This window comes from Ursus arctos, unplaced genomic scaffold, assembly GCF_023065955.2.
Source record: "Ursus arctos isolate Adak ecotype North America unplaced genomic scaffold, UrsArc2.0 scaffold_7, whole genome shotgun sequence".
Lineage (NCBI taxonomy): Eukaryota > Metazoa > Chordata > Mammalia > Carnivora > Ursidae > Ursus > Ursus arctos.
In genome coordinates, this window is record NW_026623089.1 from 27,230,034 (window position 1) to 27,257,252 (window position 27,219).

Below are 27,219 nucleotides of genomic sequence, written 5' to 3' on the forward strand. Positions count from 1 at the left end.
GCGGGGGGTGGGGGTGGGCGGTTCTCGTGTGGTCTGAGTCTAGCACCTAGGTAGCAGGGCCCAGCAGCATTGAGGCTTAACTCTTGGAAAGGCAGCATGGGGCACTGGAGGGAGGGTCAAACTAGGAGTAAGGAGACCTGCCATTCGTGTACTGGCTGTGTCAGCTTAAGCAAGTCACTTACCCTCTTTGGGCCTCCATTTCCTCTCCTGTGAAATGAAAGCAGTAGCATTAAGTCGTTCCAGCTCTGACATACTGTGATTCTTTATAGTCCTGTGTAGTGTTAGTCTTAGGGCCTGGAGTCACAATCCATTTCCCTCCCTGCAGAAGACAAAACGGAAGCTGGATAAGGCAGCCCAACGTCTAGAAAGTCTATATGATAAGCTCTGCCAGGGCACAGTGAGTATACTTAGTGGTGCTCCTCTGCCCCCCGCCCTCCACCATCACCTGTGGCCAAAGGGACCCCAGTGTCCTCTCCCATAGGACTCACTGACCTGGGTTCCCCACAAAATACATACATAGACATCTTGCCCGGCCTGGGCTTCAGAACTTAAATCCTGTCTTACCCTTCCATGCTCCCAGGGTGGGGGATGGGTTGGGCTCCCTGACCTAAGCATCCATCCCTCCACAGCTCTCGCCTCATGTCCTGGCTGGGCTCCATGAGGTCGCCCGATGTGTGGACGCAGGAAACTTTGAGCAGGGCCTTGCGGTGCATGCCCAGGTGGTGGGCTGCAGCAGCTTCAGCGAGGTCTCCAGCTTCATGCTTGTCCTGAAGGCTGTCCTCACCATTGCTCATAAGCTGCACATGTAAACCAGGTAGCCTGTCTTGCCAGAAGGCTACTTCTGCTGTTACTTAACTCCTCCCTGCAGAAAAGGGGGAATTTCGGAATAGATTCTGTTTGTTTTTCCCCACCCTCTTCCCTTGCTGCCAGGTATATGATGCTGTGGGCTTGCCTCTAAACTAGCAGAGTGCCTGCTTTCCTTATGCGTGGCCTTCTAGAATCTGCCCAAGGCTCTCTTAGCCTCTGAGGCAGAGCAGAGAGCTGGCTCTTCACTTTCCCTGATACTGTACTTTGACAGGACCCGGAGCAGGGCGTCTTCTCCCCCAGGGATATTCTAAGTGGCTTCTGAGGGGGTGAGCAGGATCATTACCTCCAAGTCTACCTCTGCTGTACCCATCTTGCGGGGCTTTTGTTTTTCCCCTTCTGTGGGTTATGAGCCTGACCTTACCTTCTTGCCTCTGACTTCATATTTCCAGGTCCTTTTTTCTTTGAGCCATGGAGGCTGGGTTAGAGTTGACTGTTGTTCATCTTTTGAACAGGTCATGGACATGAGGGGTGGGTGTTGAGCAGAACCAAGAGGAGGAACTTTGGCCCTTTTTGCAAGGACCTTCTCTTCTGCCAGTATTATAAGGGTGGGCTAGGTTAGGCGGAAAGTAGAGGGGATGCACTGCTTTTTGCTGGGAGCTGGCCTCGGCTGTGAAACAGGAGCAGAGGGACCACTACCTGCGGGGAATGGTCCTGACTTGACCTGTCGGACTCCTGGCCCTGGCCCAAGGCTCTCAACCGTTCATTCTGTGATCATCAGCCCAGTTCTGGAATAGGAGCCATATTAACAAAAGAATTTTCTAGCACTGCTCCTCAAGGGTTGGAGGCCCTTCTCCTCAGCATCCACATGTCTCAGGGCTGCCTTCTTTGGCTGTACTTTTCATGGTTGAATTTTGCATTTGAAGCACTGATGTACTTAATGGGCAATAAAGCTGCTTTCATTTGATTTCCTCAGTCATCTCCCAATTATTGTCTCCTCTGGGTCCTATTTTGCCCATACCTCTCTTCCTAGCCTCTTTGTTCTTGCTCCCTGCACCCCAGTAAGGCAGGAGAGAGGCTTGAGGACACATGGGGAGTCCAGAGAGTTGAAGAAAGGAGGGTACAAGGAGAAAGCCTTGTAGCATCTGTGGCCACTCTAGTGTGTGTGTGTGTGTGTGTGTGTGTGTGTGTGTGTGTGTGTGTCTCCATCCGTGCCTGACGTTCAGCTCTAGGGTTTTCCCCACACCACTTCAGGGCTGAGCTCAGCTGCACAAAGGGGCTGGGTGTGAAGCCGGGGGTACTATCTCTAATCCTGTTGTAGATCCCATCATGTCTGTGGGCTAGATGTGTGTGTTTGGGAGGAAGGGATTGTTAGGCAGTATTTGTTTGTAAAGCCACTTGCTCTTCAGATAATACTTGCACTAACTTCTATTGATGAAGCAGTGTGAGCCCCAGCAAAGTCCTTTCCCAAAGTGTCTTTGAAGCCAAGAGCCCATTGAAGGGAAGAAAGGCAGGGAGAGGGGATTAGTTTGTTCAGCAGCTGTGAATTTCAGTGGGAGGTTGATGAACTCCGAAGTCTTTGTTTAAATTAAAGGGGGGGAGAAAAAAGCCGCTGCTGGAGCGAGAGCCCCACTTGGGGCCCTGAACTAACACAAGGAGAAGTCTGAGCTGCAGGGAGCTGTGTACTGACTGCGAAGACTTTTCCCAAACACTTTCGGGAAAGGTGTTGTGAGAAGAGAAGGGGCGGAGTGGGGGATTAGCATGTGAAATGAAGTTTTCATTGACTCCAGTGGGGGTAGAAGGCTATTTTAATGGCATTTTGTTCTCTTATTTTCTCTTCTTGAGCTCTTTAGAGATATTGTTTTGCTAAGGCAGGCTTTCTTCCCCCTTCTTTCCAGTCTGCGGATTGCCTCTATGGGAGCCAACATAAATATTTCTCCTCCAGGAATGTGGGTTAATTAAAAGGAAATGAATGAGTGGAAGCATCCAATCCAGACCCACAATAGGCGGGTGCCCTGGCCTGCCCTCCCCTCCCACCACCGCCAGCACCACCAGGGCTGAGCACGACCCTGGCTCTGTCTTTGCCCTAACCTGCTGCTAAGGCCAGTTGAGGCTGGGATTCTTTTCAAGAAAAGAAAGCCCTGCCTGTGTGTAGGCTCACAGGCCAGGGACAGGAAGGAGACAGTGTTTTGCACCCTCCCTCCCCCCACCCAGTGTCCTTGTCACTTCTCAGGATCTCCCTCTGCTTCTCTGGTGGAGACAGATGGGCCTTAAACAGTACACAAGAGGAGGGAAGGGACCAGGTTCCAGTATGTACCCCCCGGTAACTTACTAGTTGGCTGAATAAGACAGACATCTTTTTCAGCATCAGTTTTAATCTGTAAAACAAAAGGTTTGACTAGCTGACCTCCAAGGTGTCTTCCCAAGCAGCTGTTACACAGTTGTCCCTGTTTGCAAAGGGGGACACAGCCCTGGTGATTGTAAGAGAGAACCTAAACTCCATGAATGCAGAGAGGTTTCTGTGTTGTTCACCACTGTATTTGCACTCCAGTGTTTGCTGAATGACCAGATGAATGAATGGATAATGCAAGAGAGGAAAAAAAGCAATACAGATCTAAAGTAGCTCAATAATGTTTTCTTTATAGAACTCAAATGAATCTGGTATCAATCATATCTATTTGGGAATACAAAACAACAACCTATGAAAGAACTTTCTGGCAGCACAGGTTTCAAGTACTGACCTGAAATTATCAAATATGAAGCGCAATAGTTCTCCTACTTTTATGCTGAGAGACCTCCTGGAGAATGCAGTTTTCCCTTACAACCCTGTCCTTTTATATTTTCTAGCTGCCTTGCCAGATTTTCTTACTGCACACTATCAAGTAATTCTGCCAAGTGGGACAGCCAGGTTAGTATATGCTGCTGCTTGATTAGGAAAGAAGGACAAGTTGGGAGATTTCATGAGGCCCAGATCAAAGCTGAGGGAAGGAGCAAAAAAGGCCTTTTGCTGATAGAGCTGGAAAGGAAGCACTAGGAGACCCTGAAGGGAAGTGTGTCCCCCGTGAGGCAGGGCAGGCAGCCCCTCTTCTCAGCGTTAGTCAACCACAGGATGTGTAGGGATGAGGCTAGGGGTTGGGGTCTGACCTGGCCACTGTCCCAATTTGGAATATAAAAGGAGTCTTTCCACTCTCCTTGTTTGGCTTCTAAAGCCTCAGCCCCTGTTACCTACTTGGAGCCACATCTCTGCTCTCTCCTACTCTGGGAGGTAGGATGAGGTGGTCTGGCATCTGACCAGTTCTCCTAAAGAGCTGTTCCGTGTCCAGATCCGTGACCAGCTTAGGAGAAGTGAGATGGCTGGGAAGCTCCTTGGGCTACAGAGAGTCTGTCAGGGATTGACTCTTCCCTTTCCAGAGCCCTCTTTCAGAAGCAAGTCCCTGCTGTACGGCTTCTGTCTCAAGTACCACAAGCAGTGAGCTCTTAGCTACTGAGTGAATGTATTGAGGGAAGATTTATGTGGATGATTCACTAATTGTTGGCAGATTAGCCTCAGTCAGGCCAGCATAACTATTTAGGCCATCAGGGAAGTGAGGCTCAATGGAAGATAGTGTTCTGGCAAGCGGGAAGGGAAGAGAGGGCCTAGACGTTATATCTTCCACCCACCCTCCCCTATGTCCCCAAGAATAAGTTCAATACTTAGAAAAGAAGGCACATATCACAGTGACTGTAATAAATTAAAGTTCAAGGTGCTGAGCTTCCAATTGGAAAGTTTCATTGCAGGAAGTTTACCTATTGAAGACGAGATCCAATGCCCTGAATCCTGCCTGTTTGAGATCCAGGTTTGTGAAAACGAAAGGTCCCAGCTTCTCCTTCCTTATGACCTGCTTTTAGAGGTGCAAGCTGGGATCTGAATAGGAAATGGGCTTTATTTAGCTCAGTCTTGGCTCAGAAAAACAAGGATCCTTTGGGGAAGGAGAAGAGGTGAATTTGGTTGCTAGGAAGAAATAGTTTAGGAGTAGGGAGAAGTTTAAGCCGTAGGAAACGACGGGTAATCTGCCCTTATGTAGTTCCTAGACAGTAAGGGTATGCCTGGAGCACCTCGGGTTATTGTCTAGGAAGGTCACTGCCTGACTGGTGAAGTCTGCCGGAGACATGGTATCACAAGGATGAGTAGCACTCTTGGTTTCCAGCAAGTCAGCCCTCTAGGGTTCCCACTTCTTCCATCTTCAGGCCCTGCCTCTAGGAAAGAAGCCACAAAGACATGCTTTTTCCGGGGTCAGTTTTGTCACAGTTTTTCTTCAGGGAAAGGGAACAAGAGATTGCTGGGGTGTCTGCCAACAGTTAGCAGGGAATCAGGCACGGAAGGAGCTCTGCAGAAAAAAAAAAGATGTGGCTGTGGTAGAGACCTGGCAGCAGAAAAATGGGGGGAGGGGTGCAAGAAAATGAAGAAAGAAAAGCATGGCTTTACCCTGGCCCTGCATATCCGAGGAGTGTTCTTCCACAGGCTCCATAGGGGTAGGTCAGGCGTTAGGGCAGCGAGGAAAGGGAGGAGGAACGCCTATTCTCATCCTAGTTCCAGGAAGATCAGTAGCTCAGAATCTCAGGACTGAGGGTTCTCAGACCTAAGTGTGGTCTGTGAGGATGATGCAGATGAGTTCGAGGAGAGCACAGAGTGTGGAGGAATTGGGGGATGGGGTTGGAAAGTGGCAAGCTCTGGAGAGATGGCGGTGTCTCTCCCTCTTGGGGCGGGGGGAGAGCATTCCCTAGTTTCCTCTATTACTGGGGTCTCTAAAAGAAGCCAAGGACAAATGGAGAAACGGGGGGGGGGGGGGGGGACAGGAGCCCCTCAGGGTTTTCTCCCGAGTTTGTGCGCCGCGCCCCCCCGCGGTCGCTCGGCGCGGCTGCAGAAGTACTTGGTAACGCGCCGGCGGCACTGCTCGCAGCGGACCGCGCAGCACCAGTGGAACTTGCAGTTGCAGCTGGACACGGTCTCGGCGCGGCGCTCCTCCACCGCCAGGCCGCAGTCCCCGCAGAGCCGGCGGCAGCTGCGGCGCTCCCAGCGGCCCAGGGCCCGGCCGCGCCGCAGGCACTCTCGGCCCTCGGTACCCAGCAGTCCCAGCGTTTTGTTCTCCAGGCAGTAGTCCGGGGAGTCCTCCAAGTGCACCAGCTCCCGTGTGGAGATGGAGCGGAAGGTGTCGGCGATGGCGCCTCGTCCGGCGGCACTGTTGCCAGCCCCCTGCAGCAGGTCCACCTTGAGAGCCGCGTGGTACTTCTCCTTCAGGTGCGCGCCCACCTCGCGGAACTCAGGCAGCTGCAGCCAGCAGGTCTGCGTGGTGCAGCTGCCGGACACACCGTGGCACTTACACGTGCGTTTCATGGTGCCCTTCACCGCCTGGGGAGAGAGCTAGGAGTGAGCTGGCCAGGTGGGGAGTCGGCCTCTGGGGGATTGTGAGGCGCCTAGCTAATTCACGTGGCTGGCCGCCTTGGTCCCTCGCCTTTCCAATCTGTTAAATGAACTGAAGAGCGGTCTGTACCTAGGGCTTCTGGTGGATGGAGCCAGCTGCCTCACCCCAGGGGCTGCAGGACTCACCTTGCGGCCGGCCTCGTTGTTGTGCAGGTTCATGGCTGCCCGGGCATCTTGTCCTGTCTCTAGGGCATCGACGAACTGCTTGGATATTGCCTCTCCGAAGCCCACGTTGTCACTGCAGCCTCCCCACAGCCAGCCTTGGCCGCCTGGAAGAGTACAAGTGGAAAAAAGGTTGTTGAGCAGTCGGGCTTGGTTTGCTGGGCTACTGTTCCCAGTTGGGTGTGGTGTTGGGCAAGTGCCCCGTCTCCAGATCAGTTTCAGCCTAGATTTGTTTAGGCCGGGTTTGTGCTTCCACTTCCAGCCTCAGCCAATCCCCTGCTCGGGACTCCATGACCTAAGGAGTTGCGGAGTGGATTCTCTGCAAGATGCCAGCGGCTTGCCCCTCTACACGCTGTTTCTGGTCTTTGGGCAGAGTGTGTTCGTGCGTGGTGAGTGATTGACATCCACAAAATGGCCTGAAGAAGAAGAGGAAAGCACCTAGCCTTGAGGGGGAGAGAGAGGTGCGATAGAAATATGGACCAACCAAGTTGGAAGTTGAGCTGGAGCGCAGAGAGGATTCGAGAGGACAGTGGAGGTAAAGAGTGGAAAGGAAACAGGGACAGGCAATATGGAATCATGTTCCCCCTATTCTGAGAGAGTAGCAGGATTTAATCCACAGGGGGTGTTGTTCCTTTATTGTGTTTAAATTAAGGAAAACCCTCACTTGGAGAAGGAGGGCCCCAAGCTACCTTGAGCCTAGTTTGTTACTCTAAGGTTTTGGCTTAAACTGGAGGCCCTGATTTTCCTCGGATTTAGAAGAATACAACTCTTCTTCACCCCATCAAACTACCCACCGAACTTTTCATTCATAGTGAACTTTGCCTGCCTGCCCTGGCCACCCACAGTACCACTACTCACCCAGCTGCCCATTTCGGGAGTCGTCACAGCCACAGTTGTCAAAGTCCCCCAGGCTGCAGTTCCTAGTCAGAGTGTACATGACCCCAGCAGAACTGATGGCGTGTACAAACGCTGTCTCCCGATTAGCTAACAGGAACCAAAAATGGGTGAGTCAGAGGGAGGGGTTGCAACTCGAAGAAGTACCGGTCATGCTATCTTCCTTGAATGCCATCATTGTGCCCTCCTTCCCCAGCTCCATCATGTTTCCCCACCTTTATAATGTACCTTACTCTCTTCCATGGTCTGTTCCAGGCTCGGTCTCAGCGCTATGCTTCTCCCCTCCCATCTTTTCAGGTCACACATATGACTAGGTGGCTAGATTACTGTTGATATACGTGGTTCTAAAGGATTTAGGTGGCAAAGAGCCAGAGGAAGAAATGGGGAAGGAGATGAATCTGAAGGCCAGGTTGTAAAGAACCCATGCCTTTTTCTTCCTGAAATACTGAAGTCTAAGAGGCACGGGCCAGCTAGTCCTGAAAAGAACCTCTGATTGGCAGCTATTTCATTTACTGGCATGGCCACTCTTTATCTTCTCCTTGGGAATCTGGTGTCCAAGTCAGTCCCCACTTGTCCTGTACCTCTCTGTTGAGCTGCTGAAGGAAGGGGCTAAGAGGCATGAAGAATTAATACTCCTACCTACCTCCCGATGCTCTTTATATTGTGAGGAAGCCCTTAGCCAACTGGGAGGCCAAGGATGTTCTAGGATTGGGGGCGAGGCAAGGTCCATTAATTGAGCAGTGAGGGTGTTGGGAAAAGAGAAAAAGCTCTATAAGTAAGAAGGAGGAGATGGAGAAGGAACAGAGAAGATCCCAGAGACAGGATCACCTGAGAGTAGAGACCAGGTGAGGACTAAGATGTGGATGTAGAAGCAGCAGGGGGCCATCCCTGAAGAGTGGGGCTCTAACCTGTGGCCAGGGGGTCCCGAGAGCTGTGGCCGAGGCTTTCCTTACCACTGCGAAGGCCACCATGGCTAGACAGCTGGAGGGCTCTCTCGGGGCAGTTCCATCGGTCCCAGGCAAACTGATACTTGCATTCTTCAATACCACTCTGGGCACCAGCTGCCACACTGCTGGAATAGATCAGGTAAGCCTACAGAAACACAGGGGTCAAAATTCAGACTTCCAGCTGAACTTGGGAGGCATTTGCCTTGAAGTGGCCACGCATCTGTTTTCCTGCCCACTTTCTCCTCCTTCGAAAATAATGACAGAGTAAGCACTTTAAATATGCTGTTCCATTTAACATTACAAATAACCTTGTGAAATAGGTACCATTTTTATAGATTAGGAACCCGAGGCTCAGAGAGGTGAAGTAAAGCAGTTTGCTCAAGGTCCCACAGCTAGCAGCTGGTAACAGTAGGAATGAAATTCAGTGTTACAAGACTCTAGACCTCACTAGTCTTTATTCACTATACTATTCTGCCTCTCCAAAATGAACCCAAATTACATAATTCATGGATTTTCAGCTGTTCTCATCCCATTACTGTCTTAGAAAAGAACATTTGGGGGCTGGAACTGTCCTTAGAGATCATGGAGTACAATGTCAGCATTTTAAAGATGGAGAACTGTGTCCTACCACTGCACTGAGAAGGATGTGTGGCTGCAACCTGACACTGGGAAAGGCTGTTGACTTTTGTCGCTCTGGAACTTCTGGCCATAAAATCAGAATCAGTACTCCTGACTTCTTGCCATGGTCCTGACACTAGTTTGCTCTGTTCTTTTTTGTGTGTGTCCCTAACCCTCTCCATGCCACAGTTTTTCCTTCTGTAATAATAATAATGTGGATATAATGAAAAGAAATTGACATATATAGTCTTTAGTCAAGAAGCTAAGATTAGTGAAATCCAAATAAATCAAAGGACATTTTTTCTTACCTTTGGACCGGTCATCAGGAAATTGTTCACTGACCTAGGAGAGAGAAAAACCACAGAGCATAATGGAGATATACCAACTCTTTTCTGTTGCCAAGCATTATAAGGATTACCTCAGCAAACATAATTGATAGGAAGAAATGAAAATGGTTTTGCCAAGGAAAAATTATGCATAAGGAATCTATTAAAAATAATTTATATAATAGAATATGTACAAAAGGAGCTAACATTAGGGTGCCTGGGTAGCTCAGTCGGTTAAATGTCCGACTCTTGATCTCAGCTCAGGTCTTGATCTCAGCGTCGTGAGTTCAGTCCCCGCATTGGGCTCCATGCTGCGTGTGGAGCCTACTTAAAAAAAAAAAAAAAAGGAGCCAACATTATGCTTTCTTTCTTTCTTTTTTTTTTTTAAAGATTTTATTTATTTATTTGACAGAGATAGAGACAGCCAGAGAGAGAGAGGGAACACAAGCAGGGGGAGTGGGAGAGGAAGAAGCAAGCTCATAGCAGAGGAGCCTGATGTGGGGCTCGATCCCATAAGGCGGGGATCACGCCCTGAGCCAAAGGCAGACGCTTAACCGCTGTGCCACCCAGGCGCCCCAATGCTTTCTTTTGATTTTTAAAATTTCAAATACCGAAAATGTTAGGAGTAATATTTAATCATTATTTTGCCATCAAGTGGGAAGAGAGAGCATTAACTCACTACTGTGTACTGACACTCTACTGTAAGTATTTTACATGTTGATCTTGTTAAATTCTTTCTCTCTTGGCCATTATTATCCCCATTTCTAAAATGGGGAATCTGAGACTCAAAAAAGGTAAATGTATTGTTCAAGCTCACCCAGCTAATAAGTGATTGAGGCAGGGTTGAGTCCAAGCCATTGGACTCCATAGGACTCTGAGAAGGATAGTTCTCTAATCAGAAAGAGAAAAACAGTAGAGTGGCTTTCTAGGAACTGAGTCATAATTAAATTCCAAAAATAAATAATCTGACTCTGGAAAATAGTTTGGCCATTTCTTTCAAAACTGAAATAAATGGAGTTGCCATTCAACTTAGCAGTTCCACTCTTGGGCATTTATCGCAGAGAAATGAAGATTTATCTTTACTCAGGAACTTGTACATGGATACTTATAAAACTTTATTGATGATACCCCAAAACTGGAAACTACTCAAAAATACCTTTCCAAGTGTGAGTGGATAAAATAACTATGGTACATCCATGCCATCATTTACCATGATTCAGTGGTAAAAAGGAATGAAATAATTGATGCATTCAATAATGTGGATGAACTCAAGGACATTATACAAAGTGATCAAAGCCAGTCTCAGAAGTGCATACTTTGGGGCACCTGAGTGGCTCTGTTGGTTAAGCATCCAACTCAATTTCTGCTCAGGTCATGATCTCAAGGTCGTGAGATGGAGCCCAGTGTTGAGCTCCCCACTGGGCATGGAGCCTGCTTAGGATTCTCTCTCTTCTTCTTCCCCACGCATGCTCTCTCTCTCTCTCTCTCTCTCTTTCTCAAAAAAAAGAAAAAAAGGATACATACTTCATGATTTAATTCATGTAACAATTGTGAAATATGTAATTATAGAGCAGGAGAATAGATTAGTGGTTGCCAGGGGTTAGGGATAGGGGATGGGTGTGGCTATAATGGGGTAACACCAGAGAGTCTTGCTCTGGCTCATAGAGGCTATCTTAATGTTAGGCATAATTTGGACATTACAAGGCCAGACAGAGGCTGGTTCCCATTCAGAGGATAGACAGTATCAGGAAAGAAAACAGCAACAAAACAAATCAAGTGGTAGACAAAAGAGAAAGCTTTGCCATGAGCCTGGGTGAAGAGTCACTGTGTGAGACGATACTAAGTTGAAATCACAGGGAGCCATGGCGGGAGATAGTAGGATTCTTTCCTCAAGATCCTACCATATGTAAAGATTTGCTTTATATGTATGATATGCTGGTTGAGCCGAAATAATTAATCAATTAGATTTAATTGAACACCTGCCATGGGACAAGGCTGTAGGCTTTGTGTGGACATTTGTTAACCCCAGAATTATTTGCAGACATAGTTGAACCATTATGGCTGGCTTCCTCTTATCCAGACCATCCAGTATTAAGAAAAGACTTGGGATAGGTGTTAACTAGGCTTATATTAATGATCATTTTGCAGGATGTACATATATCAAATCATTCTGTTGTATACTTGAAACTAATGTAATGTCATATATTGACCATATCTCCGTTTAAAAAAAAAACTGTGTGTCCTTGTGAACACCAAAGGAGGAGGATCTTGTTCTTAATTAATGAGACAATGGCAAGATTTTTTTATTGGGGAGTAAAATATAATACGGATTACAGAAAGCATAGTGTGTGATGTTAGAAAGTGGAAAGAGAGCCAAAGAATTTCAGTGTTTGTATGGGTATTTCCTAGAGACAATTAAGTGATTGGAGACAAGGTCCTAATAAACAGTGGAAGATATAAATTTTGTTTGTTTACCAAGTGGAGGCACCTCTATAATCGTATAATCAACATGATCCTAGACGAAGTACAAGCTTCCCATTCCCCATATGGACAGTTGCTGAAGATACTACCCAGACTGAGTGTCATTCAAAAGGCTTGTGCCTTACCCTCCCAACAATTCTCAGACCTTTTCTTGAACTCCAGACTTGCATATCCAACTATATTCTTGACATCTCCACTTCAATGTTTAATGGGCATCTCAAACTTAATACATCCAAAACTTAACTCCTGATCTTTGCTGCCACCATCCCAAACCTGCTCCTTCTGTAGTCTTCCCCACTTAAGTAAAGGACTTACTAGTTGTCAGACAAAAATCCTCCTAGTTGTCAGACAAAAATCTTGGAATCATCTTTGATTCCTTTCTTTTCTCTCACATCCCACATTCATTCTGTCGTTAAATCCTGCCAACTCCAGCTCAGGTTATATTCAGACTCTACTCAGTTCTCAACACCTTCACTGCGATCACTGGGTCCAAGCTATCATTGTCTCTTGTCTGGATTATTGTTTCATTTTTAAGATTTTACTTCTAAGCAATCTCTACACCCAATGTAGTGCTTGAACTCACAACCCTGAGATCAAGAGTCGCATGCTCTAACAATTGAGCCAGCCAGGCATCCCATTACCTGGATTATTGTTAAAGTCTACTGACTGATCTCCTTGCTTCCACCCTATTCTCCCACATTTTATTCTCAAAATGATTGGTCCATTTAAAGATCAGTCCCTTTAAAATATAGATTAGGGGCACCCAGGTGCCTCCATCAGTTGAACATCCAACTCTTGGTTTCGACTCCAGTTGTGATCTCATGGGTCATGATCTCATGTGTCATGAGATCGAGCCCCATGTCGGGCTCCAGGCTCAGTGGGGAGTCTGCTTGAAGATTCTCTCTCTGTCCCTCCCTCCACCCCCTCTCAAATAAATAAGTTTTAAAAAAAATAAAATGTAAATCAAATTTCGCTATTTTCTGCTCAAAATCCTCTAATGATTTCCTATTTCACATAAAGCAGAAGCCAAACCTTATCATGGTTTACAAAATCTGGCCCCCGTTAATGCCTAATCTCTTACTACCCTCCCCTTACTTACTCAGTTCCAGCCCCACTGGTCTTGTTGTTCCTCCAACACACCAGGCACTCTCCAGCCTCTGGGCCATTGCACTTCCTGTTCTTTCTGACCAGAATGCTTTTTACTCAGATATCCTCATGGTTTGTTCCTTCACCTGCATTCTGCCTTTAAATCCAATGTGTCATTCTCCCCAGGGCTTTCCTTGGTCATCCTATTTAAAATTGCAATTCCCCCATCTTTCTCTGCTTCATAAATTGTATCATTCTATTCATACAAAATGTCCAGAGTAGTCAATTCCATATAAAAGTTTTACTTATTCTTAGGTATCTAGTTCAAAAGCCACAACCAGCATTTCTTGAAGATTCACAGCAGCTTTCTTCTGCCTCGTATTAAGGTTTCCTTTTGTTCCCTAATACTCGACTATAAGTAGGGGTTGCCTTAGTTATCCTTGTATCCCCTCCAGCTCCTATTACAATTTGAACAGAGTAAGTGCTCTTTAAAAATGGATTGAATTAAAGGGTTTTGAAGAAAGAATGGAAGGATCATCAGAATGAACAGAAAATTATAGGATAACAAGGACTGAAAAAAAATCTGGGAAAGGATGTGAGAAGGAAGTCTGGCAAGCCAGTGCCTCCACTAATTTTCTAATATTGTGAGCAGACAACCATGCTACATTAGCAGGTGATCATACCACAAGAGCAACAGACAGTGAACACTAAGCATATGTACACAGAGGTTGGTGTTATGATCAGAAGTTTTAGCAAAGTCAGTCTGACACACTTAATGTTATGTATAATTGTTATTGTTCTTCATAGTAATTAGACATACGTGGTAAGCAATTTATATAAATAACTGCAGTTAGTTTTGTTTTTATACTGCCAAATAAAAATTTCGTAATTGTTTCTTCTCCTTTTGACAGTCTTCCAGCATATATACTGATAACATTTAATATTTAATTTCCATCACACGGTAATAGCTGACATTTATTGAGTATGTCTCTTCTAAAAGAGTGCTTTACCTGTATCATTTTTAATTTCCATGGCAACCCCATGGGGGTAGGTACTGTACTATTTACTGAATGTTTAGCCTGTGCACACAAAATACTTTAAGTGCTTTCTTTATGTGTTTTAAGCTCATTTAATTGCCCCAGTTGTGTAAGGTAGAAACTATAATGTCTTCCATTTTACAAAAACAGAAACTAAAACATACAGTGGTTAGTCAGCATCACACAGCTAGTTAAGTGGTAAAGCCAGGATTGGAACCTAGTCAGTGTGATTCTGGAGCATGTATTCCTTCACTCTTACACTTTTCCGCAACCCGTATTTCTCTTGCTCTTATTCCCACCTGCTAATTCAGGACTCCTGATCCCCGAAAAGTTCTTGATAAGTATTTCTTGGAGGTCTTAGTGATGTTTTGCACACACTTATAAACAGGCTCTGTTAACTATCACATTGTCTCTGCTGCTTTTCCATTCTTCCATTGCTCCAACCCTCCCTCTGTTTGTATGTCCGCCAGGTACCCATATCTGCCAGGCCTACCCTCTGCTTTATCTGGGTACCACCACATCCCCTGGGCACATTTTGGGGAAGACTGTTGCTGCTTAGACTGTGTTCAATGCATTAAAAAGAAGGAATGTACCACACTAATTCAGGATGTTAATAATGGGGGAAATTGTGGGGAGGGGGAGGCAGGATTTATGAGAACTCTATACTTTCTGTTCAAGTTTTCTGTGAACCTAAAACTTCTCTTAAAGCAACTATTAATTTTTTTAAATACAGGAACAAATGTTTTTTAATCCATTTTAGAGTTTTGCTTTTCTACTTCGGTATCAAAACTGCCATTTGTGTACAAGGTCTTATAGCATTTTAGTAAAATAGTTCTTTCAGGTTTTGCCTGTAACATGCCCTTCTAGTCACCCTCCAACCTCTTTGTTGGACTAAAACTGAGGGTCTTGCTAACACATTCTAGTGACAAGCTTCATTGCTAGATCTTCTTGATTCTCTTCCCTTAGAGCGAATGCTATCCTGGGAAGACTCCATAGTCACTCATTTAGATAAACTTCTGGTGTCTTCAGCCCTGCCAGTTCTCCTCACCTGCCCATATATGCAGAATTCAAGTGGTGGGCCCAGCCTGGAGCGATCCTCACAAAGAAATGGACGATTAAGAAAAGTATCAACTAGAGTTTCTCTAGTGTTTTGTAGATACCTTTCCTGGGCTCAGCTTTCATTGACCTCCTGCTGTAAGTGCCTTTGTCAACCCAAGAGCAATATCCTTGGCCTTGGCACACTGGCTATTATTGATTCATCCACACCGGACCTCCTTCATCCCTATAACGACTCCCTCAAGAATAAGCACCTGTGTACTTTCTGATTTAGGAAAGACTCTTTATTACCTTGGGTGCTGGCAGTTTCCATTGGCTTGAAAGCAAATAGATGGGGCTATCCTGCCAGATAAGCAGGATAATTCTTCAATGACATTCGGGATGAAGCTAGCCCTGCCCCTGTGCCCGGATGCCCAAAAAAGGTGGCTTTGGTGAAAGCATCTCCCCAGATCTGCTCCTGGCCTTCCTGTGGGTCCCAGTGGTGAACCATGCTCTACCAATTCCCTTTAACTGTCAGGTAGCCTACTGCCTGGCCTAGACAGGACTGGATTCTTCTCCTACCTCCTGACTTCTGGTGTCAGTCTTGCTTTGGCTTTTTTTTTTTTTTGAAGTGTTCCATCAATCTAGGACAATGGAGTGCAAACTTTAGTGTTGTATGTAAAACTGAGAAGTCTGAATAAACTTTATAGAAGAAGTACTATGGTTATAAGATGTTAACATGGGGGAAGGCTGGCAAAAGGGTGCATAGGACTTCCCTGTACAGTTCTTTGCAAGCTTCTGTAAATCTGCAAAATGTTATTTATATAAAAAGAAATTGATAGGGGCATGTGGGTGGCTCAGTCGGTTAAGCATTTGCCTTTGGCTCAGGTCATGGTCCCAAAGTCCCGGGATTGAGCCCTTTGTCAGGGTCCCTGCTCTGTGGGGAGCCTGCTTCTCTCTCTCCCTCTGCCTGCCACTCCGCCTGCTTGTGCTCTCTCTTTCCCTCTCTGTCAAATAAATAAATGTCTTTAAAAATACATTTATAATTTAAATATATAAAGTATAAAAATATATAAATATATAAAAATTAAATGTTACATACATACATACATGATCTGGAATGCCAGAGATTTGGAGAATAGACTTCAGTGTAAGCATTTGAAAATTAATCCACATGGATTAGCTGGTAGAGTCCATGAGAATCCTCTGGGGAGTTTATTAGACATGAAGATTCTTGGGTCCCAGTTCCAGAGACTCTTGTTGAGCAGTGGTGATGGGGGGGGGGATATATGGTAGGAATCTGTGTGTACACATTCCTAAGATGGTCCTCAGAGTCCACTTTGAGAAACACTGGTCCAGAGGGGGAACAGGCATGTAATATCGAGGTAATAATTTGAGGGCTTGGAAAGCTTAAATTATTGCTTCAGTGTTCTAGACAATGGCTGCTCCAACTGTAACAGTAACGAAGTGGTGGACATTGTCTTGTTTTGTTTCTGGATGGAGTACCTTCCAGTTTTGGTAGCTCTCACAGCTCTCTCTGGTCACTGCCTTGAGGGGCTGGGTCTCCGACTGCACTGAGCTTTAAAATCATGGGGATCTCTTTCCTTCCTTGCAGTCTTTCTTGGTACTGTAGTTTTTTCCCCCCTAGCAATTATAACTGACTGTTTATGCTTACCTTTGTCATACCAGGAATAAAATATTTTGGGGAGTGGAATGTGCCCACAAAAATTCTGAGTGTTTGTCTAGGGGCCATCTGTCCTCTAGGAAACATGCTAACTACCTCCATTCATGGAAGTCTTCAATGCCATAGCTATGATTTTATATTCTCAGACCACCTCACATTCTTATCATCAACCCACTGTCATGAATGAGTCTGTAATTCAGTCTTTGGTTTGTACTTTTTCCTACAAGCTTCTAATGCCATCTCATCCTTCTCCCAAGTTAATTTACCAACAATAAGAATTTGGGAGAGCAATAATCACTCTCTCTCTCTCTTGCCATCATTCCTTCTTAGCTCTCACAATAATGTTTCACCATACCTTCTGCTGTCACTTGCCCCCATCTAGGCTGGTTAGTTAAATCATGTCCTCTTGTCCCATTTGCACTGCCCTCTGCCCAGCTCCTCTCCTGTCAGAATTTATCAGTTCTTTCCCTTTCATTTCAATGTGTGTCTAAGTCCTTACTATTCTCCTAATTACTAAATATTTTTTTCAGTTCTTGTTAAACAACCATCTAGATACGGATGCATTTGTAGTTTTGAAGCTATGGGTAATGCTAGAGCAGAGTCCTGCAGTCTTTCCCTCATTTTCTCATTGCTCCTCTGCCCTGTGGATCTTCCAACCTTGCAACACCTCTGTTTCTATAATCAGCCACGATCTAACCACAGTTCAAAATTCTTTGATCTAGGGCACTGGAAATCCTCAGACACGCACAGCTTTCAGCATCATGCAGCTTCTCTCATGGGCTGTATGGCCCCCTGAATTGCCTATTTCATAATCAGCCCGATCAGCAAAAATTTTTCCCAGGGAGCTGGGACAGGAGGGGAGGGACTTTGGATCAACCCAAATACAAATGCCGTAGCTTCTATTTTAGCTCTTGGAAAGTCTCCAAGTTTCTTTTGTTTCTTTGTGTTTTCTTACCTAACATTTATGATCCATAGAGCCATACACCCTAATTTTAAAGCTCCTCTTCATTTGATATCATTTGAAGAAGTTTATTTTACCACCTTAGGGAAGTTCACAGAAAATTGCAAGTCCCCCTCTCTGGTAGTTATGTCTAATTGCGGATGAGCAGTTTAAACTGCTATCTAATTAGCTGCAGCAATTTCTTCCTATTTGGGGGCATTTTCCAAACTAGCATAGCCCAAGAGGCTGTCTGTAGCACATCACATTGTATAGTTAGCAGCTTAGCAGCCGTGGTAAGAACACATGCCTGATTATAGTCTGGGGCACAGATGGACACAGGACCAGCAGTACCAAACACCATCCTATCTTCAGACTTACTTCTTCCTTTGCATGGCCAGGACCTTGTTACGAGGTCAAGTTTGTGTGCTGGACTCCACCTCCCCTCAGTATGAGAGTCCTTTCCCAATGAAGCACTCAGTCCCATGCAGCAAGCTTCTTATAGGCCAGCGCTGCTTTGCCAGGTGTGCTCTGATACATTTGAATCCCAATGGTTAACGTAGTAGCTTAGATTTAAGTTAGGGTTCCCTTTTTGCCTTCCCCACACGTGTGTGTGTGTGTGTGTGTGTGTGTGTGTGTGTGTGTGTGTGTATACCTGTATAGATTTTTAAAAAAGATTTTGTTTATTTATTTGAGAGAGAGAGCACAAGCAGGGGTGAGAGGCAGAGGGGGAGGGAGAGGGAGAAGCAAACTCCCCGCTGAGCAGGGAGCCCGATGCAGGGCTCAATCCCAGGACCTTGAGATCATGACCTGAGCTGAAGGCAGATGCTTAACTGACTGAGCCACCCAGGTGGCCCCCTCCCCTATATTTTTAAAAAGCAAAATTCTGAATGTGAATCTCCAGAATTTAGTTTTTTCCTCTCAGGGCCCAAAACTTTCATCTCAATGTACTCTGATCCCCTTGTTTTTTGGCACCCCCCCTCACTTTCCTCACAAGTCTTTGAATAATAGGTTTGGCTTCTCCCTACCCTTTAATCTCATCTTTTGAGGTCCATAAAAAGTCTCTGGGTCCGGAAGCTCTAGATGGCCTACTTCAGCTTTCAGGGATAGCCCAGAGAAACTAAGAAGTGGCAGTGAATAAATGCAGATGCAGATCTCTGTCTGGTGATCTAGCACAGAGATAGAACAGGAAAGGAGTGAAAAGGTTAAGGGGAGGATCCAGAGTAGGGGAGCTGCCTGGGGCTGTAGCTAGAAAGTGTGCCAGTGAAGCAACTTCTCTCAGAATGAATGTGTGACAGCCCCCTTTTCACCTCCCAGAACTCACTAGATGTCTTGGGCCAGGGAGAGCCCAAGGAGAGTTCTTTCTGAGCAAGTTTCCGTGTGATTCTCTGCACCTCTACGGCATCTGGCCCACAGAACACACGCTCTGCAGCACACACGGAGATCTGCACACACACAATGACACAGAAGGCAAGCTTTAGGAATGACTGTGAAATAATCTCCCATCGGTCTGAAGTTTCTCACTACCCCGTCTGACAATACCCAGGGATATTTAAGCTAGGAGCAATTTGCTGTACAGATTAGAAAGAATTAAATTTAAGATGCAAAAATTTTTTAAGGAGTGAACAGCATGACTAGTTCTTATCCATTGTAAAGTCCAAATAATTGAAAACAGTCTCTTTCCCATTTAGCTAGGGGAAGGGATTAGAAAGTAGATGGCACAGATAGCTGAAGTCTTGAAGGGAAGAGAAATGTCCAGAATTTCAAAGACAAGTTGCCTCCTACTTAAAATTTGTCCAGAAGGGACAAAGGTGATATTAGTGGAGAGATCTATTTCAGTAGAGCAAAGGAACAGAAGCGAGATCACAGCAAATGAGCAGTTGTGAAATGAAAGCCGCCAGTGTAGACTCACTGAGGGAGGATGGCATTGAAAGGAAGAAAAAAGACATGATCGCAGTGCAGATTGGGGCTAAGGGAAGGTTTTTTCCAAGATAAGTATAAAAAAAAAATAAGGAATGTACAGTTTCTTTCCTATTCCCTATTCTATGTCTCTTTCTTCCAAGGGAATTCAGGCCTATAAATAATTCTCAAACTGTTTTTTATAAATGTGAATTTTCCATATTATAATGCAGTGCCCTAAAATATATTTAAAAAGAAAAGTCTTGTAAACCACTTAGCTAAAAAAAAAAAAAATTTAAAGAGATGCATCACTTTGAGTAGCAGTTTTAGTAGCATTAAAATTTATAATAAAATCCCACATTATCTCAAATTCAGCGCGTGCCAAATAATTCCTGGCAAAGACCATGTAATAGCTGATGGGACAACTGTGTATTATAGGTCTCTGCAAAACAATCCCAGGCAGATTCTTTCCTGAGCAAATCACAAATTTTCAAGGGACCATCTTTTCCTCTGAAACTAAAATGTCATTTGTATTCCAGGATATTTTATAAAGTGATAGGCTGTCTTTCCTTGTCCGTATTTCCTTCCTTCTTTATGTATTGTAGCAGACTCCGCTGAGAAACGCTGAACTACAAGAAAGCACTTCAACACTTAGCATTTAAATGAGGACTCTAACTGGGAATAAGCTGTACTCTTTCTCTGTTCTGTGGCCTCTAAGCAAAAGCTGCTAAGGAACAGCCCAAGCCACTGTTCCCAGAAAGCATGGGATTACAGGAACCTCTTCCAGGATCATTATGGAGGCAGAGAATTTTGTTTTGTTTGTTGATTTTGTTACTCTGGTCCCTGTTGTATAGACTTTAGAAAATATTCGTGTTCTCAACTGCATTGATGGATACAATACCAGTTTATTTCAGGATCAAGAAGGTAGGTGTATAAGGTAACTCTAAGAATTATCCTACAAAACAACTAGGTGAACAGTTCAAGGTGAGAAAATTGACAGATTTTGACACTTTAGTATCATTTTTTACTATTTAATGGAACTAAAGCTAAATAGATGGTAAAAATGTTCTGTCCTCAATCCGATTCAAGTATCCACTTCTGTTGCCTTTGCTAATCAGCCACACTCAAGCAGAAATAAACTCAAATATGTATTTAAATTAATTTTCTCTCTTTACTAATTTTTATTCCTGATTTTTCTCCCCAAGGGCAGTTGGCCATATCTATATGTTCTCCAAGATTCACTCTAATCACTGACTCTAGATCTCTCAGACACAAGATAGGAGATTTCTTTTCCTATTGCTCTTCTTCCAATTTTGAACCATGGTAGTATTTAGAAGATTTAGACAAAGAGAAATATATGCAGCTGAAAATGTTACAGAAGTACAGATGAAGCAAGATGAGCTAGCAGTTGATAACTGTTGAAGTAGAGTTATGGGGGGCTCATTATATGCTGTTCTCTCTCTCTCTTTGTTGAAAAAAATGAAATTTTCCGTAACATAAAATTAAACAATACACTGCTTCTGAACCAATAATGTATGCAGCATAGGCTCCACCAGACACCTTGGATTAATGTGAAGAAATGTCAGACAGGATAATATGGTTCACTATTTATTATCCTGGCTACTGGTGTGGAATGGAATCTTTCAAGTCAGAAACGGTGAGCCTGAAGAGCTTGAGTAAAGGAAAAGGACTGAGATTTATGGCAGCAAAAGAGAATTAGTTTTGAATGAAGAGGAAATTTCTCACAAGGCAGGATGGTTTAAGCTTGGCCTAGAAGACCTAAGAATTTCGTCTATGGAGTTGTACAGAAAGACTGAACTACTGGCTCACTTACAGGGCCTTATGGAGATGACTGGAACACAGCCTCATACTGTGCTGGTTCCAGAGGATGCTGAAGTTGAGTAAACAGCCAAAAGTGAATTTGGACTGGCCAGGTAATGGTGAATTTAAGTGATCCCCTTATGGTCTGATTGCTCTGGGCTTAGAGATAACTCTGACCTAAGAAGCATACAGAGAAATGACATGATCAATAACAAAGGCCTACAATAAAGATTGAGAAAAACAAGCCATAAAAGTTTGGCTTATAATGAGACTAGAGAGTCTGTCCAAAGTGAATGGTAGTTTCTTTTGAGAGGCCCTCCGAGTGTAGGTATATTTCAATGGGAGGCAGTGAGGAGTGTTATTTATGTGAACCAAGCTCAGTTTCCCCCAGGCTAGTCTTTTACTTAGAATGAAAAATCTGCTTTCTGCAAAGTGAGGGTTTATCCTAAGAAAAATTATATTGACCTCTCTCTCTAAGCCTTATGAATTCTCCTCTGCCTTTCTGATGGAGATAGAACAAAATTCTTTCCCTCTTTCTTTCCTTTCTCTTTCTCTCTTCTCTCTCTCTCTCTCTCTCTTTCTTTTTAAAGATTTTATTTATTTGAGAGAGAGAGCGCACAGAGGGAGAACAAGAAGCAGACTCCCTGCCAAGCAGAGAACTTGATGGCAGGGCTTGATCCCAGGACCCCTAGATCATGACCCGAGCCGAAGGCAAACACCCAACCGACTGAGCCACTCAGGTACCCCTTTTTTTCTTTCTTTCCTTTTCTTTCTTTCCTTCTTCCCTTTCCTTCCTTCCTTCCTTCCTTCCTTCCTTCCTTCCTTCCTTCCTTCCTTCCTTCCTTCCTTCCTTCCAGACCAACACTGTTTATTCTCTACATCTCCCTGTCACATGCCTGAATTAGGGATCTTGGGGAATTTGGTTTTGCCACTGGCTATTACTTTGATTGTAAGGGGAATCAGAAGGCAAAGGGCTCTAAAGATTCGAAGTGTCTCTTTAAAAGCTGTTACACAAAAAACAATGAAATGGAGGACACCACAATAATTCTTGGACTCCTGCAGATCCTAAGATGTGCTACAAAAATGGGTCTTTATCCTTAGGAAAATATTGTCAGAGCTAGCTTTCTTATGCTATACATAAAACCTTCACATCAGAGTCCGTACAGATAGTACAGACAGTTTTTGAATGATCTCCAAAAAAGTACAAGCCCACTACATCGAAGAGAACAGGTAATTTGAGGTTTTTGGCAAAAGACGGTACTCTACACATGTAACCCAAGTCAAAGAGCCTGTAGCCAGTTTTCAGTGAGATGAAAGGAATGAAATAAGAGAACGAAATAATAAAAATTTGTTGGATGAATAAGTATAAGAGATAATTTAAGCTAACAGAACTAATATTTTTAACATAAAAATACTAGTCAGATACACACTTTTCTTTTTTTTTTTTTTTAAAGATTTTATTTATTTATTTGACAGAGATAGAGACAGCCAGCGAGAGAGGGAACACAAGTAGGGGGAGTGGGAGAGGAAGAAGCAGGCTCATAGCGGAGGAGCCTGATGTGGGGCTCGATCCCATAACGCTGGGATCACGCCCTGAGCTGAAGGCAGACGCTTAACCGCTGTGCCACCCGGGCACCCCGACACTTTTGTTTCTTAATCCCAGACTTCGAAATGTGTATCAGACTACTGTTAACATCATTAAAAATTCCCAGAAGAATTAGAGTGTCGGAGAAAGAAGGATGGCCACACAGAAAGGACCATGGTCCAGTGTTCTGGCTTCTGAGCTACAACTGTGGGCAGGGAAAACAAAGCAAGGTCCTATCTGAAGCAGAAGGGCTTATTGGAGAAAAGCCGTGAGTGCTGTAGACTCAAATTCCTGTCCCACCACTAACAAGTTTTGTGTCTTTGGCCAGTTATATAGTGAACATGTACTAAGTGTTGGTTCACATTATTATTATTATTATTCCTGAGATAGATTTTGTCCCAGGATATGGGACAGAGCCAAAGCTAATCCTAAATTACCCTTTTTCAGAAGACTATAGCAATACAAAAGTAAGGACTTAAGTAAACCATGGAACCTTCTACTTTTTCTTTTTTAAGATTTTATTTATTTATTTGAGAGAGAGAGAGAGGCAGATGGAGAGGGAGAAGCAGGCTCTCAGCTGAGCAGGGAGCAGAACACAGGGCTTGATCCCAGGACCCTGGGATCATGACCTAAGCCGAAGGCAGACACTTAACCGGCTGAGCCACTCAGGTGCCCCTGGAACCTTCTACTTTTAAACTAGGAGCTCTACTTCTGAGAACTGATACCTACTTATGGAAGTTTCTGAACTTAAGAAAAGATTAAGCTTAAATTAAGGTTTGTTTCCTGTCATGGTTCTTCCCTTATGTAAAATAGTTTACATGCAAAGATCAGCTCAAAACACATTCATCAGTAGGGCATAGTGGTTCAACCTGGGGCCTCAACAACCAAGTATTCTGTGTTCAAATTCCACCTGGATCATTACAAGTTAGGTGATCTTGCCAAGTTATTTAAGACCTCTAGGCCTCAGCTTCCTCACCTGTAAAATGTAGTTGACCACAGTATCTACTTCAGAGAATCAGTATAAGGATTTGTAAAGCACTTAAAACAGTGCCTGCCTACATAGCAAGTTACCCATTATTACGATCGTGGTTAATTTCCACATAAGAGACACGATGATAAATAAGGCAAGGTGTCTGATTCCAGAGAAGTTTCTGGGCTAGTGAAGAAGACAGATTCAAAAGCAGAATTCCAATAAAAGTTACCAAGTGCCATGATGGCTTAACCTGCCACTGGATTTAATGGGGGCAGAGAGAAGAGTTAGCTAATTTAACCTGAGATGCCTTCCAGGAGGAGGGAACACCTAAACTAACTCTTCAAAGATGAGTAGATGGCAAGGTTCTAGTGGAATCTTTGGAATCTTTTAGCCAAAAAACATTTCGCCCAAAATGTGAACAAATAAAATCCTTTCTAAATGTCCTAACTGATTTTAATAATAGTTAACATCCAGCAGATTAAGAGAACTTGATCATAACAGTTGGAAAAGAAAAAAGCTAAGAGTAAATGGAGCCCAAGAAAAAGGGATTTGTATTTATAGTCCCAAGAGAGAATAGCATTGCCCAATATATAACATTAAACCAATTGTCCCAGCTGGGAAAAAGAGAAAAAAATAAACTCTTTCCATGGAAGAGAGAGGGTTTGGATTGAAACTCCTTTTCTTCTGATCCTTTTTAAAATATCTTTATTTATATAAATCACAAAAAGGAGATCCTTCTTTCTGTCATATTATCATCCACACGCACAAAATAAATGTGCATCCCGGAGCATCTGCCTTATTTATACAAACTGGTTTTGTAAGAAAAGCTATAATGAAGTGTCTCTTCCCAGGACCTCTTAGCCTTCGTAAATGATGATGATGATGATGATAATAAATATCATTAACAAATTAATTATTATTATTAGCTAACTGTTATTTTTATTCATGGCAGGAAGTATAGAGACTCTGAAAGCAAAAATGTAGGGCTCAAGTTGTTGACAAATCAATGACAAAACCGGGGATTAAACTTCTGTGATCATGTCTCAAGCCCTTAGAAGGACCTCCAACAGTGCAGCTACTGACCTAATCTCCCTCAGAGTTACCCCATGGAGCCCAAGTTTTTTCGTGGGCTATGAATTTTTTTATTGATCAGTGAAGCTATTGATATGTGACTCTCTGATATTGGCATATTATTTTCCAGATTCCAGAGCAATTTGCACTTACCTTTTATTTCCCTAACTCCAGAGATTCCCAGCCTCCCTGAGGATGAGAATTTCTTTTTAATGTAACAAAGTTTAATGCAACCTCACTTGATTGCACTTGTTCTTTTTCTGTTAGTGGAAAAACTTAACAGAAACTTAACATGACAACAAATTATCATTAAGTCAGTAATTTTAAGTGTGTACTTTTATTGTTCATAATATGTATTTGAAAGATAGTAGCACATGTTTGTGGAGAATAATTTTAGCTATAGATGATGCTTGGGGAGAGTATGGATGCAAGACAACCCCCTATACTCCCTGAAGCCCTTGCTGATCAGGGGTTCTGAAAGTCATTATCAGATGAAATTCCATAGAAATTCATAGAAAGGTCATAGAAAGGGTACTTTAAATACATAAATGTAACAAACCAAGGAATGGTGTATTTCAAAAGTTGCCTTAAAAAAGATTTTCGATAAATTCTTGCTCTACTGCAGAAAAGAAACTGACTGTTTAAATCCTCTGGAAAGAATGAGAGCAGAGCCATAGTTTACCTCTGTGTTCCAGTGCATCTTTCTGATTTTGTCATCAAGTTGGGCGGGTGGAGGGGGGAGAGCGAGAGAGAGAGAGAGAGAGAGAGAGAGAGGAGAAATGGACAGAACTGGGCAAAACCTTGGATCATTATGAGTAATGATCATTTGAAGTAAAATGAAGGCAACAGTTAAGGAAAAACGTGTTCTAGTCCTATTCATGCCAGATGGGTAAGTATACTGGAAATAAAAAGTCAAATTGGCTGATCTCTGGCCACCATTATAAGCATCACTATCTGCTTGGCTGTATCACACGTTCCCATTCTCTTTTTTGGGAGCCATTGGAATTAAAGAAAACAGAGTCAAAGAAAAGATTTTCCTTAAGTTACTAAAGGATAATTCTCAGAATTGTCCCAACAAGAAGAAATGGTGGAGAATGCTTTTTTAAAAAAAATTTCCACTCATCTTGCCTTGAGAACCCTAGTAAAACTGCATGTTGTAAGTGAGTATCATCTTTATTTCCTCCTTTCAAGCCCAGGAGCTTCTGTTGATGGACTTTTTTGACAGTAATTTCAGGCAAGCCTACAATTGAACAGCCAAGCAGAAATTGTGGTTCTCTATTTGTTAAATGCTTTTGAGGTCCTTACATAAAAGGTTGATAATGAAGTATTAAGAGAAATATCTGAAAGGCTGTGGTTGGTCAAATTTCTCTGCATGGCACAAAGGGGAAGATGACCTTATGCAGAACCCTGATAGTTCCATTATAAGAATAATCAAGATTTAATGTTAAATTTAAAAATCACTCTTCAAATGCTACCAAAAACAGCCTCTTGGCAAAGTGTACATGTTTAATTCAAATTGGGGCTTATAGAGAAAAAGCAATTAAAATCTAATTGCATTATACAGGAGATTTGTACGTTTTCTCCTCAAAGTCAGGCAAAGCAAGAAGGGGTTCTTAAACTGTGTTTTTAAATTAGAACTTTCTTTCACATCTCTTTTTTCCTTTCTCTTTTTGAATCCAGACACTTGAATTTGGACAGACAAGCAACCCAGCCACCTTTCAGTGTGGCTGTGTCAGTATCAGAATGAAATGAACATGACCCCCTCCAGCAGGGAAGGAACACACAGTAAAGGTATTTTTTATAGAACAATTCTTCACACTGCCCTGGTGACTGGGGAAAGGAATCTCGTGTTTCTCTTTTGCTGATACTGAATCAGCTGAAGAATACCATGAACATCAGTAGAAATGCTCTGAAATAGTCTCCGCTCCCTTTTGTCTTTTTGTTCTCATGAGGGGGAAAAAAGAGAGACTTTTTTTTTTTGAACGTGAAATATTTAATTAAAATGCCAGTTAAGAATTGACCAATTATTTGGTGGTTCATTTTGTAATCGGAAGTGTTGCCAGTGATTGCCTTAACTTGCAAATCATTGCATAAATTTAGCATATTTCTTACCAACTCTCTCATAAAGATGGCATAATACTCGTTCATGATAAGAATACGTTCTTGGCACAGGAAGCTGATTTCAGCAAAGAATCCCTATCCTTGCTTCCTCAACAGTTTATGTAGCAATTGGATTCATACCTTGGTTAAACAGATGGTCACAATGCAAACTGATAAAGAAAGAGACTGAGTTTATATATCTCAACTGGGGAGAAACTCCAAACACCCTAGCAACCTGCACTTCCCAGGTCTTTCTTTCGTATCTCATTGCGTAGTTACTTGTTAACATATCAATGTA

General features: G+C 43.6%; 3 protein-coding genes across 27 annotated transcripts in view; 2 read left to right on the forward strand and 1 right to left on the reverse strand.

Annotated features, from left to right (window-relative positions):
* The window catches only part of SEC31B (SEC31 homolog B, COPII coat complex component), a 39,526-nt gene extending 30,327 nt beyond the window's left edge, over positions 1-9,199 (forward strand). For 20 of the 24 annotated variants that reach the window (XM_026493879.4, XM_048219203.2, XM_048219199.2 and 17 more), the window contains 2 exons: positions 326-397; positions 630-1,771. In XM_026493879.4, coding sequence (XP_026349664.2) covers positions 326-397; positions 630-809 — 252 coding nt within the window. In that variant the 3' untranslated portion in view covers positions 810-1,771. Of the gene's footprint in view, positions 1-325; positions 398-629; positions 1,772-3,651 lie in introns of those variants that run through there. The other 4 variants (XM_057308574.1, XM_057308576.1, XM_057308575.1 and 1 more) reach the window with 3 other exon arrangements.
* WNT8B (Wnt family member 8B) lies at positions 5,648-16,913 on the reverse strand. Its single transcript, XM_026493614.3, has 6 exons — positions 16,891-16,913; positions 9,195-9,228; positions 8,275-8,413; positions 7,286-7,411; positions 6,392-6,534; positions 5,648-6,193 (listed from the first exon to the last, which is right to left on the reverse strand). Exons 1-6 carry the CDS (start codon positions 16,911-16,913, stop codon positions 5,648-5,650), a joined length of 1,011 nt encoding a protein of 336 aa, XP_026349399.1.
* Positions 16,914-19,771: 2,858 nt separating this feature from the next.
* PKD2L1 (polycystin 2 like 1, transient receptor potential cation channel) overlaps positions 19,772-27,219 on the forward strand; it is a 128,539-nt gene continuing 121,091 nt past the window's right edge. For both annotated transcript variants that reach the window (XM_057308579.1, XM_057308578.1), the window contains exons 1-3: positions 19,772-21,305; positions 21,783-21,932; positions 26,502-26,612. The gene's annotated coding sequence lies outside the window, so the exon portion shown is untranslated. The remainder of the gene's footprint in view (positions 21,306-21,782; positions 21,933-26,501; positions 26,613-27,219) is intronic.

What these genes read in the sequence shown, in the direction of transcription:
- WNT8B (XM_026493614.3), bottom strand. Translation starts at nt 16,913, where the DNA reads ATGGGGGCAAGTGACAGCAGAAG. An exon ending in CCATGGTGGCCTTCGCAGTG is followed by an intron (nt 7,412 to 8,274) that starts GTAAGGAAAGCC and finishes GGTTCCTGTTAG; the next exon opens with CTAATCGGGAGACAGCGTTT. An exon ending in CTCCCGAAATGGGCAGCTGG is followed by an intron (nt 6,535 to 7,285) that starts GTGAGTAGTGGT and finishes GTACTCTTCCAG; the next exon opens with GCGGCCAAGGCTGGCTGTGG.